Source organism: Camellia sinensis, chromosome 8 (genome assembly GCF_055761805.1).
Source record: "Camellia sinensis isolate YWXY chromosome 8, ASM5576180v1, whole genome shotgun sequence".
Taxonomy (NCBI): domain Eukaryota; kingdom Viridiplantae; phylum Streptophyta; class Magnoliopsida; order Ericales; family Theaceae; genus Camellia; species Camellia sinensis.
In genome coordinates, this window is record NC_138968.1 from 66221311 (window position 1) to 66241271 (window position 19961).

The following is a 19961-nucleotide window of genomic DNA, read 5'->3' on the forward strand; positions in this document are numbered from 1 at the left end:
AGATCTGCAATTTCATGATGATGATGGTGGTGAACACTAAGTTTTTTCTGTTATCTTTTGGTCGTCAGTGGTTCGATTTCGTCTGATCCAACCGCCAAGTTGATAAACACGATTTGCGCAGTTTCAGACCATAGTTTGGTTGGAAGTGGGTAAGTTTTTTTCCATCCGATCTAGTTGGGTTGGGTGACAGATTACTGGCAAAACCAAGCCGACTCGACCTGTGCACACCCATTGATGTATCCCTCCAAACACAAACATTACTCCTTGGGTAAAACACTAACACTTGCCTCAAAAAAATACTGACTTAAAAATCGACTTGATAAAGAAAGAATGAAGAGCCTATATTCAAATGGTCAAATAAACTTTAACCAATGTGGAACACATGGGAACATAACATACCACCTCGTTACCAAACCGAATGTCCACAGCAGCCCACTATACTATCCTTTTTCTCCTTTGACGGCTCCACTCACCTATCAATATTCAGTAACTTAAAACTGAGACATACATGATCTCCATGGATGAAAGAGAGTAAAAACCCTAACAACCCATTTGGATTGAGTGATTTGGAGAGAGATGAAAACAAAAGAAATGAACCTCTCTTCCAAAATCACTTGGTTGGGTAACTTAATAAGGAGACAATAAGAGAAACAGATAGAAAATTGAGCCAAAAATCCACTTTTTTAAATAGGAGAGGTTTGGAGAGAAAGGGGATAAAATTAACAGTTTAGAATTTTGCCCCATGCGAAGGACTCCTTGATGTAATGTGTGCATGTCTACCTAAAATTGTTCCAGAGTCGCTCAAAATCCCAGCACAAAAATTGGAATATATCAGAATACATTGAAGTTGCCAGTTTCAGAAGACATATGGAGCACAATGGAATACATTTCCATGAGGCAACGAATTGTGGAAAGTTATTTATTGTCAACATTGAGCAAATCATGTATCCCACAAGAATCTTACTGTGATCTCAAGGTCAAAGACATGGCTGAGCACAGTTCATGATATTACAGCTTAAACTAGAATGATCAAATCAAATTGAAAAGAGCATAATGAGTAGATTATGTTGATATACACATAATATTACACACAGCAACTCAATACCATTAGTATGGGAAATTACCATGTTAATTATCAGAGAATTACAATCATGAAGGTGATGGACGGGGCAAACGCTTAGCAATTTCCTGCAAAACAAATCAAAGGACTTCAAAAATAAAGAAATAAAATATAAAAATGAAAGAGATAGAAAGTATTAAGGTCCAACTAACACAGGAGTAAGTGCATCTGGAGGGCATGAAGATAATACAATCCGAACATAATTAAGAAAATACTACAGTAATTCAAGGAGCCAACTAGTTGCCTAGTAATGCATTGCATTATATGGACAAAAATTACAGAGAACTCTACAATAATAATAACAACAAAGTTCTGCATATCTACCCAACATATTAAAAAACAAAAACAAAAACGCAACCTTGAAATAATCTTATGATCAAACTTCATTCCAAAAGGCAACATCATAATCAATAGCAATAACAAGTCAAAAAAAAAATACACGAGTGATGCGTCAAAAAGAAGTTGCACAGAGCACAAAAAGTTGAATACATAGCAATTCTGTAGGTAAGATCAATTTTTAAAACAGGACTGGACCAGTTGGTTCAACCGCCATCAGTCTGGTATGCACCCCAAAACTGTTCCCTCCTAAAAACGGTGATATTTTATAAGATTCATTTGGACCGGGCAGTTTAACGGGTTGGATGAACCATCCCAGTTTTATTCACCAAAGGACTGATAAAAACACTAATGTTTTTGTGGGGTTAGTTTTTCCCCTTCAACTCACACTAACCAATCTTAATTGGTCATCTCTATGTTTCCGACACAACAGCATTTTTGTAATTCCCCTTTGTTCTATCCATATATAGCACATTGACCAGTTTTATAGCATTTTTGCATATGATCAAGACAAAAAAGAGAATGGTATTATTGTTTGTAAAAAGCCCACCCTTTATTTGCTTCTTCTGTGCCCTATGCTCAGTGTGTCTCCATGTGTGTATATATATATATATATATTGTGATTCAAATGGCCTTAGGATTGTAATTTAATGCAGATTTCCAATCTCAATTGTATAGGTAACTTAATTTCAGTATATCATGATACATTTAAATTCATATAAACTTCGATGATTTTGTGGATATTTAAACTGTTCACTCATCTTTTAAAATCCTATAACTAACTAGTAGGAACCAAAGTTAGTGATGCCAGTAGAAGTTCTGTTTAACAATGTGAAAAGTATTTTGTACACAAGCTGCTCAAGGTTGTCTCCATGAAAGGACTGCCCAATTGTCCAGAATACATAGACATACATGGATACATGGAATATATATATTTATTATATCTGTTGCAGGAATAGCAATGACCTTTTGTTTCTTACTAGGGAAAACAATTGAAGAAGAAATCTTTCCAATTTGCTATAATGAGGCTATACTATAACAAGAAGATAATAAAGAAAAGGGTAAATTACAAATACATCTCCTGAGATTTGCTTAAAATACGAATCGCCCCCCGTAGTTTGGAAAATTACAAATACCTCATTGTCAGAATTTTTTATTTAACAGAATTAATTGAAAAAGTTAAATTTCTAACTGTTCACCAATCTAAGAAGCACGGACACTTCTAAGAAGGTGACGTATCCGTGTCGTATCCGTGTCGGACACCGACACTCTTTGGACACTCTTAGGACACGTGTCCGATACTCTTCAAAACGTGTCCTATTTTTTAAATATTTTTAAAGACCTGGATACTCTTTGGACACTTGGAAGACACACGTGTCAATTGTTTAAACACATGTGTCTATTGATTATAAATATGTAAAACTAATTATAAGTTTGAACAAAACAACTTAAGATACAATAATAAAACAAAAACCATATAAATTTATAGGAAATAGTGCTATATTGCATTTTTTATTATCTTTGAATGATATATTCATATATATAACATATAATAAATATATAAAATTATATATTTCATGCGTGTCCTCCACGTGTCGTGTCCTGCATTTTTTTAAAATTAACGTGTCGGCGTGTCCGTGTCGTATTCGTGTCGTGTCACGTGTCCGTGTCCATGCTTCTTAGTCACCAATACAATAATAAAATTATCTGAATTATTAATTGAAATAAAATTTTAACATTATTAAAAATTGTTAATTAACTTGATGATTTATTAATAAAATGACCTATTTGTTATGAAATTAGAAATCTTAGGGGGCATAATGTAATTTCTAGAACCACATGAGGTAATTTGCAGTTTAAGTAAACCTCATGGGGTGTGTTTATAATTTACCCTAAAGGAAAAAAGTTCTGTGATGCTATATCACTTTCAAAAAAGAAAAGATGCATGTTGTTAGAAACATAGAAATTCTTATCTCTCATATTTCTTTATTGGTTCTATTTTTTCAATTTCTAAATAATATATAACAATGGTCACGGTTCAATTCAGATTGACTTGACTATTGAACCAGTTAACCTTGATTTGGTGCTTTTTTTGGTTCACCAAACTTGGTTAAAACATTGGGTAAAATGAAGGGGAAATAACAAATCGGTGGATGTTTAGAAATAATAAAAATAAAAAAAATAAATAAATCAGATTAATGGTAAACTTTACAAACTTTGATGATTGAAGTCATAAACTTTTCCACGAGTCTCTAATTCTTTTGGAAAAGTACCACTGATTTGTAATTTCCCCTAAAATGAACATTCTAATTGCTTAAAAACATTTCCTGCCTGCAAGGATTGGCATGAGGAAATTTCAACTGGAGTTAATCCAAATTCAATACTCGTGCCATCAGGTTGAACCCTGCTTCAGGCATAACTCTATTTCTATGCACCCCAACTAGAGTTCTTACACTTGGTAGCCTGAGTTTTGATAATTGTGCCAGACTGTTCCTTCTCTTAATCAAAACATATATGTAAGTAAAAATACAATCTATATAGAGAAAGGATACAAATAGACTACAATTTAGCAATGCATAACTACTCCAAACCTTTATGCACAGTATAAAATGCCCAACAGGGGTTGCGCCACATTCAGTCAACTACCCTATTGAATAGCTTGCCAATTCTAAATGTTAGGTTGAAAGTTAAGGCACCAAGGCTTGAAAAACCACTACAACATGAACGTATTCAACAACACTGACTGTAAGAGTTCCCATCTACCAGGACAAGCATTCAGTGTTTATTCAATATGTATTTGATTTTTATGAGTTAAGGTTCACAAAAATACCTTCCACTAAGGTTTTAAAGAACATTACTGTAGCTTGCTATAACCTAGGATCATTTCTAGTTGCAACCAATATGATATATGAAATAACATGATAAAAAGAAAATGGTGCAGCTGCTAGAATGGTAAGTCCTGATTAAAACATACACAACACAATTTGACAAAGCCACACTTGGGGAAGCCCTGGTAATAATGCATGGTCTTTAATTTTTATCTTCCTGGTAGATTCTTACCTGATGTAATTTTCCTAAATCTATTGCAATTTTGTAACATAAGACACAAGAAGTAAGGTAAGAAATAATGTTAATTTTTGCTTAAAACAATGTACTCAAGAAGCTATGACCATTTTATATTGTGTTAACAATTTCATTGACCCAGTAAAGTTCTACTATATTAGTCTCCACTTTTATTGCTAAACTCAGCACATTATAGTTATCTTTTTTTTTTTCTTTTTTTTTTTTATTTTATATTTTAATATCATTGTGTTTACTACTGCTAACTATAGATATGACGGCTTTCAATAAAGAGGTAACAAATTTTCCTTTCCCTTTAGCTACAAAAGAGAACGGATAACTAAATATTAAGTGCTATGAATATATACCTCAAACAGCTGATTTATGTTATCTGCTGTCTTTGCAGACGTCTCGATAAAAAACATCCCATTCTTCTCAGCATAGTCAATTCCGTCCTTCAGAAAACAAAATATAAAAAATTATCATGTTTCAGCAAACTAACTCTTAATTTGTGAATACAAAGGAAACGCTGATGTAATGTCCAGTCTGTACACACTTGAACTGATACTTCTCGTTTCTCTTGAAGATCAGCTTTGTTACCAACTAAAGCCATGACTATGTCAGGGCTCCCATGTTTTTGTAGTTCCTGTAGAAAGCCACAAGAAGCAAAATACACACAATAAATCAATAATAATGAATACCCTACCAATTTATAGAGAAGCGTAACTTTGAGATAGATTTTGTGGTTCACACATCTTTGACTTTGGGGTAAGGTCAGATCTTTCATCGCAGTCAATGTTTAATGCTCTGGAGAAGCACATTGATGAATTCTAGATTGCTACTTTATTCAGAATGAGAATGGGCATAGAATATGTGCTTACCACAAAACCTTGATTTTTTATGCTCAAGGCAGATTAAATTACAGGTAAGACATTGTTATCATTGTCTCAAACAAACCATTTCCCCTCTAAATCGCGAATGAAGAAAATTAGAAAGCCTTCCATTAAACAATGTACAACACTAAAAAAGCAAAATAAAAAAAGAGATTACAGCTCTTCCAATCTATGCAAATCATACCTTAACCCAATATTGTGCTTTGGTGAATGATTCAGGACTTGTTATATCATACACAATAACTGAAACTGCAGCACCTCGGTAATAAAGTGGAGCCAATGCTGCATACCTGAACAAGACAAATTTCACAAGTTGATAAGCTCTCACAAAACAAGCTTCCTGCAACAATGATGAGAATACAAATAATGTAAACAGTTGTCTCATCCAAAATAAGAAAATGAAAGGGGGAAAAAATACAAAAAATTATTTAGGCCATCAATACCTCTCTTGGCCGGCAGTATCCCATATTTCGAACTTAACAGTCGTAGAATCTTGCAAGGCAATTGTTTGTGACAAAAAAGAAGCTCCAACCGTTACCTGAAATTGAAAATAATAAAAATAAGTGATAAATGTAAGCAAATCTATTATGAACTTAGGTTCTAGGATATTAAGTAAAGAAGATAAACACTCACATTGCAAATGATTGACCAAAATTTACATCAAAACTGAAAAGGCACAAGATTGTTACCAACCAATGTAGAGCAATGTTGCATCCTTATCCTTACCTTTGATGTTGGGTCAAACTGACCACGAACAAAGCGAAGAACAATGCAGCTTTTCCCTACACCAGAATCCCCTAATAACACCAGCTGCAGACAATGATGAAATAAAAGATTAGCCACATTCAACAAAAAAAAAAAAAAAAAAAAAAAAAAAGAAAAAGGTTCCCAACATTGAAATGCCGAAGATAAATCAATTATATACTAAATCCTGTATGCTTTATCTCTAATGACACTCATAATCCTCACCCCCTTGCACCCACATGTACAAAGATTAAAAGTGGACTAAGACCTCAAACCAAGTGAACCTACACACTACAAACAACACGGGTCGCTTAAATGTTAAAAATCATCTTAAACAGGCCAAGCAAAGCCTTTGCTTGTTAGATGGTGATTTGAGAGCTATGTTACACAGACTCGGGTACGGGTGTGCATCTAAGGGTTGAACTCATCAAACCTCTAAATGAAGGATATGTGGACGCGGCTAGGAGGGGTCTTTCTATTATGGTTTTCTTATTTTTTCTTTATGCTGATTGTTTATTTATTTATTTTTGCTGAATCTGATTTTTTTTGCTGGTATTTTTTTTTGGGTTACTTTTGCTGCAGAATTTTGGTTTGGGCACACCAAAAACTGGTAGTTAGTTCGGTAATATTGACACTGGGCTGGTTGGGTTATATTTATCTAAGCCTTCGTTTGGCTTGTTTATTTATTATCACATTATTTTGGCCCAAACACATGGATAAAGTTTGACATCTAGTATATGTAAATAAACGCAAAACAGCCCAAATATAAGAGGCCCATACAGTCTTTCAATCTTCTATTCTTTAAATACAGCCATTCATTATGGTGGTGGTGGTGGTGCACAATAACTTATACAAAAAAGTACATAACTATGTGCCAGTCAGAAGGATGCTCAAAGAATAATTGGACTTGCCCATCATGATAAAATAACTGTTTGAAGAGAAGCATGAAAGATATAAGTATATTTCAAAGATTTAGGCGAGAAGTTTAACGATCCCGTGGATAAGTTGAAATTAGGCAAGCATGGGAGCTGGCCTATTATGTTTTCATATCTAAATAAGTGGGAAAAATAGATCATACATGATACAACGTTTTACAAAATTGGATACCAAAAGTGTATTTGATTTGGGCAACAAGTTAACCAACAAAGTATCCCAAGAATGTTTCACCAACAAAAAACCTTTGGTAGTTAAAAAAAAAAAGAAGTGATAATTTACCTAGAGAACACCAGCTACTAGATACAAAGAAACTTAGCAAACACTGTAGCTAACCTCAAAACCATATAAAGGGTACTAGGGTCTTTATATTATAAAGCATTGGTATACCTCAGTTAATTACCACCTAAACCCGTACCATAACGGCAATTTAGCAGTAATTCTCTCTCTCATGATAGGGCCCAAAAATGACATTACATTTGACTTTCTGTGAAGAAAATAAACAAACATCACTTGCACCATTACAGTCACATTGTCAATTAATGATATTTTGGCACTGTAGCATGCCAAAATTTGATTTTGGCACTGCCATTTCAGCAACAACCATTGGAGATACTTTAATACCAAACCAAGCCCTAGATTGATTCAATTAAACCCACAATTTAATTGAAAATTGTAGAAACTTGGGCCAATTTTTCCCAAATACAACACAAAAATTTAGGCAAGCATACCCATGGAGTAACAAGGGGCAACGGCAAAGGGACAGCTAATGATGGGTGTTAATTGATGACTTTCAATTGTAGCGAAATTATATTAAATACAAAATAAGTTGTTGGGATCACTTCCATGTAATGGTTTATGAGACTTGGACTTGGGGGTCGCATCTTTAAACTTTCACGACCCAAGAGTAGAACAGTTAATTTAACAAGATATTAAAATCTTTGTAAAGGCTATGGGCCCCTTTTGCCACGGTGTCAAGTTATGCGAGTAACTCGATTAACCCACCTCATTGCCATCCTTAGCTCATGTTGTGCAAGATGGTCTAGTGGCGACATTTGAGAGGAAACATGATAGTTGGAAGAGGTGGGTCTAGTGGAGATCTTTGTGATCCCTTTCCACAAACCCACCGGTACCATTGTTAGTTCTTATGGGGTGGGTTTGTGAAAAGCAGGGTGGGTTTGTGAAAAGCAATTATAAGGGTGTGGAATGAGTTTGCTAACAGAAATTTTTATGTGGTATGTAACGGAGAGGAGAGTGAGGTTTTGGTTCGATCCATGGTGTGGCCTACACCTCTTAGAGAGGTGTTTCAAGATCTTTATGCAGCCGTTTAGAACTATTTGTTGCTTTCTGATTGTGGTTTAGAGTGGAATCCAAGTTTAAAGAGGGTTATAGAAGATTATAAAATCCAATACAATTTCTTCCAGCTCCTTCATGATTTTGTGATTTATCAAGGAGATCAAGATAGCATAACTTGGTGGGATTCTAGGAGAGGAGTGTTTTCAATCCGCTCCTTTTACCATTATCTCAGTAGCAGAGGTGAATTCTTTAATGCTTGGATGGGTTCTAGGAGAGGGGTGTTTTCGGTCCGCTCCTTCCCATTTGTCCAGCAGAAGCGAAATCTTTAGCACTTGGAGAGGCATTGAAGGAACAAGACTCCTCTTAAGATTTTATTTTTTGCTTGAACAACTTATGAAGCTATTAGGATGAGATGTAAACTGATCATTGATTGATTTTGCATGTGTAGGCAGGTGAGGGGGAGTGTCAATCAGCTTTTTCTTCACTGCCCAGTCATTAGTAAGCTGTGGTGCTCAATTTGCTCAATTTTTCCAGTTTTTGGAGTGGTTTGGGGGTTATGTGGGCATTTTGGAAAGAGCATAGTTGATGCAAGACGAATAGGACAGCAGCAAATCTGGGCTTTGGGGCTGATTTTAATTGGATTTTATGACTGAAATCGCAATAAGAGTATAGGGGACAGGTAGGGTTTGTTTAAATAATGTGTAAGAGTTTAAGCATGAAAAGAATGGATTTTGACACTATTTAGGGGCTGTGGAAGTGCTGAAATTTAAGGAAGAAATAAAGGAAAAGAAGAAGATAGGCCTAGGCATCACACCTAAATTTCATAGGCATCACACCTAAATTCCATAAGCATCACCTAGGTTTAGGATTGCATCACACAAATCTAAAGAGACTTTCAAAGCTCTCAAAATTCTTTAAAATATCAACTCTACTAAATTATAAGTATTACATGGCTTTATATGGGACTAGGAAACTTCCTAAACCAACTGATGCAGAATATAAGAAGCTCAAGGAAGAGTAAATTCAAAGAAGCAGCGATATTTAGCAATTGGAATGTTTTCAAAGAGAAATTGACAGGAACCATACATAATCATATTTCTAATATTATTATAGTTCTATTTTATGATTGTTTTTATGTTTTTAGGATTTTTAGGGGAGAGGAATTTTGGTAATTTTATATTTGCTGACATGGATTGTATGGGTTGCCCATGGATCATCTTGTGGGGTCAAGTTATTTAATTAGTCTTTATTTTGTTTCTTATTTGGCCTTAAATTAGTTTTAGAAATAAAAAATATTTTAATAGTTTTCTTTTTTTGTTTTAGTTGGTGATGTAACACGATTAGGGACAGGGCTGTAAGGCTTGTAAAACTGACTTTTTGTGAGTTTTTATGGTTGCTTAAAACTGAAAATTAATAGGAATTTTAGGATTTCAATTGATGAATGGAATGAACTAGGTTTAGAATTAATAAACTGGGTGAAAGAGATCAAAACAGGGGCTGTTCTGGGTGCTATGAACTGTACCCGTTAACAGTAATTAGGCTGTGGAAGTGCTGGAATTTAAGGAAGAAATAAAGGAAAAGAAGAAGATAGGTGTAGGCATCATACCTAGATTCCATAGGCATCACACAAATACAAAGAAACTTCAAAACTCTCAAAATTCTTTAAATATCAACTCTACTAAATGAAAACTATTACATTGCTTTATATAGGATTAGGAGACTTCCTAAACCAACTAGAACCAAAAAATGAAACTATTAAAATATCTTTAACTTCTACAGATTCCCTTTCTCAAAATTGAGAGTTGATATTTTAAAATTCTTTAAAATTCTTTATATGTACCTATTCCCTTTCTCAAAATTCTTTATATGTACCTATTCCCTTTCTCGCAGTGGCGACAGGGCTTCTTCTCCGGCTTCGACGACGACACAAAATTGGTTTTTAACATTGTATCAGCAAATCCAAGCAAAACAAGCTCAGATCAAGTGTCATAGGTACATATATATATGTGTGTGTGCGCCTCTGTGTGTTCCCAATAATGGGTATTTGAGTTGTTTGTTTTTAGAATCTGTTTGTGTTGGTTGAAGATTTGATCTTTCTAATCTGAGATTGATTGAGATTTAAGAAGACTCTTTTTACCCTCCTCAATATATATATATATATTCATGTTTCGAGTAAAGGATATTTTGTAAATTTGATTTTGTTGATTGCGTTTTGGCATGTAAGAATGGTGATTTGAAGAAGAAAAAATACATGGATCAGATTGGATCGGATTTATGGATCAGGTATCTGTACAGAGCGGATTCAAATTCGGGTGGCTCATTATTGGATTTGGACGATTGGATTCAGATTCAAATTTGGATTGACATGTAATCGGATCAGATCAGATTCTATCAAATCCGGCCTAGATCCGATCCATTTATAGGCCTGCATCCAACAATATCAATTTTGACAGATCATAATCAAATCACCCAAGACTTATGTTACATGGACTAGGTTACAAGTATCAAGTAGGGTGATGTCCAAGCATCAGATTTTCATAAACCTAAATCTTAAGATATTGAAATAATATTATACTAGTATAAGGGCACATCATGAACACATATACATTGCATATCGTATAATATTTTTAGAAAAGATATTGTAAATTATGTAGGAATTAAATAGGATTTAAGAAATTATGGAATATCTCTCATCCACGTAATAGGTTAGAAATGTTTTTTACTAGTGAATGTTAATTTATTCTTCTTTAAACATTGTAAAAAATAAAAAAATAAAAAAAATAAAAAAAAATTTAGGGAAAAGTGACTAAATTGATTATGGATGTCAGACACACATTCCACGCCCTTACCTTGGTCATATTCGGTTGACATGATACTTTGGAAGAAATAAAAGAGTCTATGTAATACAACCCAAGACAACTCTCTCTCAATACATTCTCCAGACAACTCTCTCTCAATACATTCTGCATTGGAGCCACTTCTTGCTTAATCATAAATGCGCCAATTTTCCTTTATTTTCTTTTTCCTAATATTGCCACTCATCCACCAGTTACTCTTTTAGTTCACTCATCTTTTGAATGAGTACTCTCGCAACAACTCACATTGTCAATCTCTAAGCAAAGGCACAATTCATCCTTCATACACACACATGGACAAACACACACACACACACACACACACACACAAACAAGCAAACAAAAAAAATGCATCGCTTCATTTTTATTTTATTTTTGTAACTCATCCATCTTAATTCTTCACAGTTTTTAAACAAATAATTTTCTAAATACCAACATTTATTATTGCCTCATTCATCTCATGACAAAAGCATCCATGTTAGCAGTTTATTTAAAGTGAATAAAAGAATACATTTTTATGTATTTATGTATTTATGAACATGTGACCTGGGATTCAATTCCAAAATGCATTGCTAAAGAAGGTTACGCTCAAAATTTTGTAAGAAGACCTTAGAGAAGCAAGAAATGTTTGAAAACTGAAGTGTTAGAGAATAAGGCAAACTCAATAGAAAACAAACTGCAGCTAATCATGATAGCCAGCAAATGTTAGATAAAACGTTATGAGCTTTACTTCATCATGACTATAGAGAATAGACAATGTTGCTTTTATTGAGCACAGTGCTCTCAAACTTCTTACATAGTTTTTACGTTTAGTCAAATCCTATACAAAACCCCTATTGTTTAATCCATTTATAGACTGTGTATACTCATCTTTCAACCTCAATGAAAGAGGCCTGGAATCTCAAATGCTTCCACCCCAAAGAAACCGTTAAGAAAATACATTGAAAAAAACTTTTGGAATCACTTCAGATTACTAAATTTACTATTTTAGAATGAAAGTGCACAATGTTTCAGAACATGCATTCCAAAACGTAATTCACTAGGATATTAGTGTTTTCTAGTAACACTGAATTAGAGCCAAATGAGAACCTTGCATAGATGCAATGGAGACGTTACAGATACGAACCAAATGATACAAATGTTCGAACAACACATCTACAGAAATATCCCCTACCCAAGTGTCCTCTCCTGAAAGCGTACACTCTTACCATTTCCCACCTTTAAGGATAAAAAAAGAAGAGAAAATAGGAAGGATACAAAAGACAGATTTCATGGAGGTCAGCAATTGCTCCTATTAATCGCAAGACAATCCCTTCCATTAACGTGAAACCAATATTTACTCTTAATAATGGAATGCCATAAAGAATTACTATCACTAGGGGAATCTCCAAAACCATTTTCCAAGCAAAGCAATGTTCCTTGCCACAATGTTTTCAATGGCAAGTATCCCTTTATTTTTACGAAGAAACCACTTCCCATTTGACCAAATGATTATTTTTCCCTTCATCCTGACCTTCCCACAAGAAATCCCTCATTATTTTCTCAATTTTACTTACAACCCCAACCAGAATCTTGAACAATGGATTGGAATGCTACACAAGACATATTGTTCTAAGGTGTACCTCCCACTTCTAGAAAACGTAACTCACTTCCATCCTCCAGTCTCTTGCCAATTTTTTCTAACACTAGAGCCGAAAAAGACTTGTCTCTAGGATTATTTCCACAGGTAGCCTCAAATATTTAAATGGAAGATGTTCAATTGGACACCACAGAAACATAATCCCTTCCTACAATAAAACTGTCAACAAGACCGACCTTCTTAGCCTTATCAACCATCCAACCCAAAACATCAACCATCAAAAGAAAGAGAAACAAGGACAAAGGATCACCTTGCTTAAGAACCCTACAGACCTTAAAACTCTTCCCCACCTTCCCATTTACAATGACCGACATGTTATAAGATGATAAGCACCCTTGAATCCATCTTCTCCATTTCTCAACAAATCCTTTTCTATGCAACACGAAATCCTAAAAGCCCCAGCCAACGCAATCATAAACTTTCTCAAAGTTCACTTTAAATAATGCCTCCTTACCAGAGTCTCTATATTCTTCAATTGTTTCATTTGCTACCAATGCGTCATCCAAAATCTGATAGCATCCCACATATCCCCATTGAGCTAAAGAGATATAGTTCTTGAAACAACCTTAACCTTTTTGACACTTTCCCAAATTTTTATACAATGATGTAAGCTACTGATTGGTCTAAAGTTGCTAATCTTCAAAGAATTCTTTTTTTTTTTTTTTTTTTAAATCAAGCAAATGAAAGAAGCATTGGTCCACTCTAAAAACTCCACAAAACTCCAATCAAATCATCTTTCACATAAGTGAATTTCCATTCCTTTAAGTCTATGATACATGAAGGAAACTTTGAATACTTTTGACAGTTCAGTCTCGTCCTGCAGTTTAAGGGTTGATATTCAAAAAAATCCGACACTAAAAAACCATTAATTAGCTTTTGCACCTTGCAAGCTTTTTAATCATTCCCTCTTAATGCATTAAACATCAAATCAAAGTAAGGAAAATATTGCCTATTAACTTAAGTGGAAGGCCAATTTGGCATTCTTTCTAGGATGTTATTTTTTAATTTATAATAGCTCTCTACCGTTAAATTAACTCACATTAAGTTTCCTACATTCATGCATCTCTTCTTTCAACCAAGCACTCTTATCTCTCTGCCACATGTGCACATTTCTATATATGTTGGTGCCACGAACGCATCAGGTCAAGACATGTCTACTAAGAATTGTGTACCAATTTGAAGTTTTTGCAAATAACAGTATTACTCTATTAAAAAAGGCAAGCACTTTACCTTTACTCGTAAATTTTTTGCATCAGGCACTCCACCATTCTCCGAATTAGGCCCAGCCAACCGGCCCGAAGTCCTGTCTGCAAAGAAAACCCTCAATCAATCAAATTTAGAAGCAATCCCCAAAAGGGTCACTGATTCAACAATTCACATTATCAGCAAAACCCAGTTAATACCGCCCAATTAAGAAGCAATTCATGGCAATTCAACATCAATTCAATCTTTCTCAGCTCATATAGGAAAGAAATAGACGAGAAGTGATGACGATCGGAATATATTTTTCCGATTCAATTTGTTGAAAACAGTAAAACCCTATAAGGGGATGGAGGGTAGGTAGGTATTACCTGGAACAGAGGAGGAGCAGCCCATGTCTGAGGTGAGACCACCGTCCGATATATGTATGCGTATATGCAAATAATTTATATATATATGTGTGTGTGTGTGTGTGTGTGTGTGAGAATATATGTGTGTATGATTTAGGGTTTAGCCTAGAGCAAAGGACAGAGGATGAGAATGGAGAGAGAGAAAAGAAAGAGAGGGTATTGCTTGTTTGGTGGTCAATAGAGAGAATTGCTATCGCCGTAGCAACTATAGCTACTTCGTTCCAACTGCAACTCCAATTGTTGATTTTGACATACGCCTCGTTTGACGAGAGCATTTCCCAAATGCTATTATAGCATTGCGGCAATAAATAGTAAATAAATTATTCAAGTATAACTATGGTGCTTTAATCCGCATTTGTTATTTTAATAAAAAAAATGTAGATATTAAAAATTTATCACATATATAAGGCTTATACGAGATCTATGTGAAATATTGGATAGGATTTTTAAAATTTCTAACATTACTCTATTTTAACAAATCTTAATTAATTTTCTTTTTAATTTTGTCAGTGTTGTTTGGATATGGGTTTGTTTATCTTCTTAGACTATTTTAGTCCCTCCAATTTTTGTTCATTTTCTCAGACCATTTCAGCAAACACACAGAGAAAAAAGCAGAAATTGGTTCACGTGGAGCGAGGGAGGAAACAGTTGCTTTGTTGCACTTCATGGACACAAATAGCAACTATCAAAACTTGTGTCAAATTTTAGCATTTCTCAAATTTAGCAGCTATTATTTCTTGCTATTGGAGTGCTACTTTGCTGCAGCTACCAAATTATGGCAATAACAGCTCCAGTGGCTTGTCATTGGAGATGCTCTAAGCTTAAAAGTTGATTTTTTGATTTTTTAAAAATCATGCTTGGTTCCATTTTTCCAAAAACACTTTTCAAAAAATTCCACTTTCTTAATTTTTGTGTTTTTTTTTGTTTTTACTGAAATTTTTAAATATTTTAAGCAATTCTGTTTTTTTACTTTTTAGACAAACCTAATATAAATATACCTAAAAAGTAAAAAAATTGTAAATTTTTTTTAAAAAAATTCACTAAATACCAAAAATACAAAAAAAAAAAGAAGAGAATTTAGTACTTTTTTTTTTGTATTTTTATGTATTTATTAATGTTTTAAAATATTTTTTCACAAATTTTTTGTTTTTTAGATACATAAGTAAGGTGCATCTTAAAAAGTAAAAAAAAAATTTTAAAATTTTAAAAATATTCACTAAAAACAAAAAAATACGAAAATCAAAAAACTCAATTTTCAAAAAACTTAATCTAAAAAACTCAAACCAAATACCCTGATTATTATTTTTATTTTTTTTACATATTTAAAAAAAATTAAAAAGTCAATTCTTAATATACTTCTCAAAATAGACCATAATTCATTGCAAGAATTTTCACTTTTGGCGACTAAATTTTTAGTCGCCAAAAGTCATTTTTTAGTCGCCTATAGCCTTTAGCGACAAAATTTTTTGATCAGAAAAGTAGTAGTCGAAGAGTAGTTGGGAAAGCTAATTGGTAACTAAACTTAATTTAGTTGCCAAATGTATTCATTTGCCGACTAAATATTTAGTCGCCAATAGGTTGGAAAATTAATTACATAATATATTTTTGCAGACCAATTTTTTTGTCACCAAAAGCCAATGATTTAGTCGCAGAAAAATTTTTAGCTAATAAATTTTTTAGTCGCCTAAATCAAATACTAGTGTTTTGGCTACTAAAATTTTAGTCGCCTAAAGTCAATCTTTTTTGGCTACTAAAAATTTAGTCGCTTAAACTTTCACATTTTTGGCTACTAAAAATTTAGTTGCCTAAACTCTCACATTTTTGGCTACTAAAAGTTTTAGTAGCCAAAAATATTTTTATTCTTTAACTTTTGTTTTTAGCTACGAAATATTTTAGTCGCCAAATGTTTGATTTTCTTTTGGCTACAAAACTTTTAGTAGCCAAAGGTTTGATTTTCTTTTGGCTACAAAACATTTAGTAGCCAAATGGTTGTTTTTCTTTTGCTTACAAAAAATTTAGTAGCCAAATGTTTGATTTTCTTTTGGCTACAAAACTTTTAGTAGCCAAATGTTTTTTTTTTTCCTTTTTTTTTTTTTTGGCTACAAAACGTTTAGTCGGCAAAAACATGATATTATGTTTTATTGCAAATATTATAATGTGTCCATAACCTGTCTGTATTCCATGCAACCTGTAATACGTATATAAATAAAATGATACATAAACTATCAATCATTCCACAATCTGCATCCGCATACAAAAAATAAATTACTTTACCTGTCCAAGTATATACAAACCAACTATTGTCCAACCTAAAATAATAATTCCATACAACATATAGAATCATACAAAAAGTAAAGCCCTCTATATACAAAAATTACATTTACTATACCATGTGAAATGACTATTTCGTAATTTGTACCACGACAAAAGGTGATGTATGTACCAAGCCAAAAATACATCTATGTACCACAATAAAAAATCATATATTTGTGAGGCGACAAAAGGTGATCTATCTACCATGCCAGTAATTATCTGTTCGCTGCCAAAATTTTTCTGTATCAGTAATAGTTAACTGTACAAAAGCCGGAGATGACAAAAGTATTATATTACTTCTATACAAAAGTATAATTTCTTCTCCGTACACCAAAATATCTCTGGAAGTTCACGCAACAAAGTCATCTAAAAAAAACAAAAAAAAAACATTAGACTTGGACCAAAAAATGCCCAACTTTATGAATAAATTTGGCAACAAGTGACAAATAAAAATAAGTGAGAAACAATCTTCCATGATGAATCAATTATCAGTCATTCTACAGTCTTTCTAAAGTCTTTTGTTATAAGGAACATTGTTAAATTCAGAAAAATCATTACTAAATCTTTCATTAGTAACATAAAGCTAATGTAACAATCTTCTATTTGTATGCAACATGTATTCAAATTCTATGGCTAAACCAATATCAAAGCCCAATGTGAATAGAAAGCATTCTTTTTACCAACTTCATCATTATTTGTTTGCAAAAAGCACTTGAATCATTAGATTGGATATAAAACCATTGCTGCTTATTACTGTATGTCAATGCCATTTCAGGAAGGATATTAGAACATGTGATAAAAATAATAACAAAAATAAATTTCAATCATAAAAGGAAAAATATATGTTGAGACACCTATAAATGGTTCATCAAAGAAAGAATACTTGATATCTCATGACGCACATGGCCTCAGAAACACCATGAGCATGTTTCATACTTGTATGAAAGCTTAAATATTATAACACACGTGTGTACGTTTAAAAAATTAGCAAGTTTAAAACAAGGCGTAAACTGAGTTGATATTGGTTTCTGAATATTTTTCCCATAATTTTCCATTACTATACATCTCCAATACATTCCGTCAGTTGTCATAAGTCCTATTTGTAATGGGGAAGCTGTCCGTGAGAGTCAGATGGAGGTTTGGGGGTTGTTTTGAAGTTTCGCTCCCGAAACGCCCTTTTTGGACTAAGTTTTGGGCGTATTCGACTCTAAATCCCAACTTACAGGTCTGAATAATATTCCGTTAGTTGTCACAAGTCATATTTGGCTTGGAGAAGCTGTTCGTGTCGGCCACACGGCGGTTCAAAGGCTGTTTTGTAGTTTTGCCCTTGAAACGCCCTTTTTCGACTAAGTTTTGGGTGTATTCGTCTCTAAATCCCAACCTACGGGTCCGAATAACATTCCGTCAGTTGTCACAAGTCCTATTTGGCATGGGGAAGCTGTTCATTTCATCCATACGGCGGTTCGGGGGCTGTTTTCAATTTTTGCCCCCAAAATGCCCTTTTTTCGACTAAGTTTTGGGCGTATTCGGCTCTAAATCCCAACCTACGGGCCCGAATAATATTCCGTCAGTTGTCACAAGTCATATCTGGCATAGGGAAGCTGTTCGTTTCGGCCATAAGGCAGTTCAAGAGTTGTTTTGAATTTTTGCCCCCGAAACGCCGTTTTTCGACTAAGTTTTGGACATATTCGTCTCTAAATCCTACTGGTCCAAATAACATTCCGTCAGTTGTCACAAGTCCTATTTGGCATGGGGAAGGTATTCGTGTCGGCCACACGGCGGTTCAAGGGCTGTTTTGAATTTTTGCCCCCGAAAGGTCGTTTTTCGACTAAGTTTTGGCGTATTCGTCTCTAAATCCCAACCTACGGGTCTAAATAACATTTCGTTAGTTGTCACAAGTCCTATTTGGCATGGGAAAGGTGTTCGTGTCAGCCACACGGCGGTTCAAGGGCTATTTTGAATTTTTGCCCCCCGAAAGGCCATTTTTCGACTAAGTTTTGGGCGTATTCGACTCTAAATCCCAACTTACGGGTCCGAAAAACATTCCGTCAGTTGTCACAAGTCCTATTTGGCATGGGGAAGCTGTTCGTTTCGGCGACACGGCGGTTCGACGGCTGTTTTGAATTTTTTCTCCCGAAAGGCTGTTTTTCGACTAAGTTTTGGGCGTATTCGGCTCTAAGGCCAAGTTTGGGATACTTAAAAAAAACTAAAAAGTCAAAAAGTTACTCAAAAAGTTAACACTATTCACCAAAAGTCAACAATTATGGCTGCACAACTCCCGATTCTAATTTTCCTCTACAAACCAATTTTTACAATTTTTTATTACACATTTTTCCATAAAAAGTAAAAAAGTTAACCCAAGCATTCATATTTTTTCCCTCAACTTTTTAGTCCAAAAAGACAAAAAGTGCACTCATTTAGGACACCCCAAACAACCCCTAAATCCCAACCTACGGGTCCGAATAACATTCCATCAGTTGTCATAAATCCTATTTGGCATAGGGATGGTGTTCGTGTCGGCCACACGGCGGTTCAAGGGCTGTTTTGAATTTTGGCCCCCGAAACGCTGTTTTTCGACTAAGTTTTGGTGTATTCGTCTCTAAATCCCAACCTACGAGTCCGAAAAACATTCCGTCAGTTGTCACAAGTCCTATTTGGCATGGGGAAGCTGTTCGTTTCGGCGACACGGCAGTTCGGGGGCTACTTTCAATTTTTGCCCCCGAAAGGCTGTTTTTCGACTAAGTTTAGGGCGTATTCGGCTCTAAATCCTAACTTATGGGTCCAAATAACATTCCGTCAGTTGTCCCACGTCCTATTTGGCATGAGGAAGCTGCCCGTGTCGGCCACATGGCGGTTCAGGGGCTATTTTAAATTTTCGCCCCCGAAACGCCGTTTTTCAAATAAGTTTTGAGCGTATTCAGCTCTAAATCCCAACCTACGGGTCCGAATAACATTCCGTCATTTGTCACAAGTCATATTTGGCATGGGGAAGCTGTTCGTGTCGGCCACACGGCGGTTCGGGGGCTGCTTTCAATTTTCGCCCCCGAAACGCCCTTCTTCAATGGATTCGTGTTTGGTAGAATTGTGGGAAAGTGCTTATAACTTATGCCTAAACAGCTTATAGCTTATAACTATGAACATAAACTGATTTCTGACTTATAA

At 34.5% G+C, this 19961-nt stretch overlaps 1 protein-coding gene across 2 annotated transcripts; it reads right to left on the reverse strand.

Annotated features, from left to right (window-relative positions):
• Window positions 1-283: 283 nt before the first annotated feature.
• ARA6 (Ras-related small GTP-binding family protein) lies at window positions 284-15081 on the reverse strand. 2 transcript variants are annotated; one of them, XM_082882790.1, is made up of 9 exons: window positions 14448-15081; window positions 14107-14183; window positions 6136-6219; window positions 5853-5947; window positions 5594-5699; window positions 5073-5162; window positions 4885-4971; window positions 1125-1188; window positions 284-473 (listed from the first exon to the last, which is right to left on the reverse strand). In XM_082882790.1, the coding sequence occupies exons 1-8, from the start codon at window positions 14470-14472 to the stop codon at window positions 1150-1152; spliced, it is 603 nt and encodes a 200-aa protein (XP_082738916.1). In that variant the 5' UTR covers window positions 14473-15081; the 3' UTR covers window positions 284-473; window positions 1125-1149. The 2 variants fall into 2 exon arrangements, with proteins under 2 accessions (XP_082738916.1, XP_082738915.1); XM_082882789.1 differs by lacking the exon at window positions 284-473 and having other exon boundaries at window positions 906-1188.
• Between the last annotated feature and the right edge of the window lie 4880 nt (window positions 15082-19961).

Bases quoted from the DNA above. Each gene is read 5' to 3' on its own strand.
- ARA6 (XM_082882790.1), bottom strand. From the start codon at position 14,472: ATGGGCTGCTCCTCCTCTGTTCCAG. The intron at 5,948-6,135 runs GTAAGGATAAGG...TTTCAATTTCAG, and splicing joins AGTTTGACCCAACATCAAAG to GTAACGGTTGGAGCTTCTTT. The intron at 4,972-5,072 runs GTGTGTACAGAC...TGTTTTCTGAAG, and splicing joins AACGAGAAGTATCAGTTCAA to GACGGAATTGACTATGCTGA.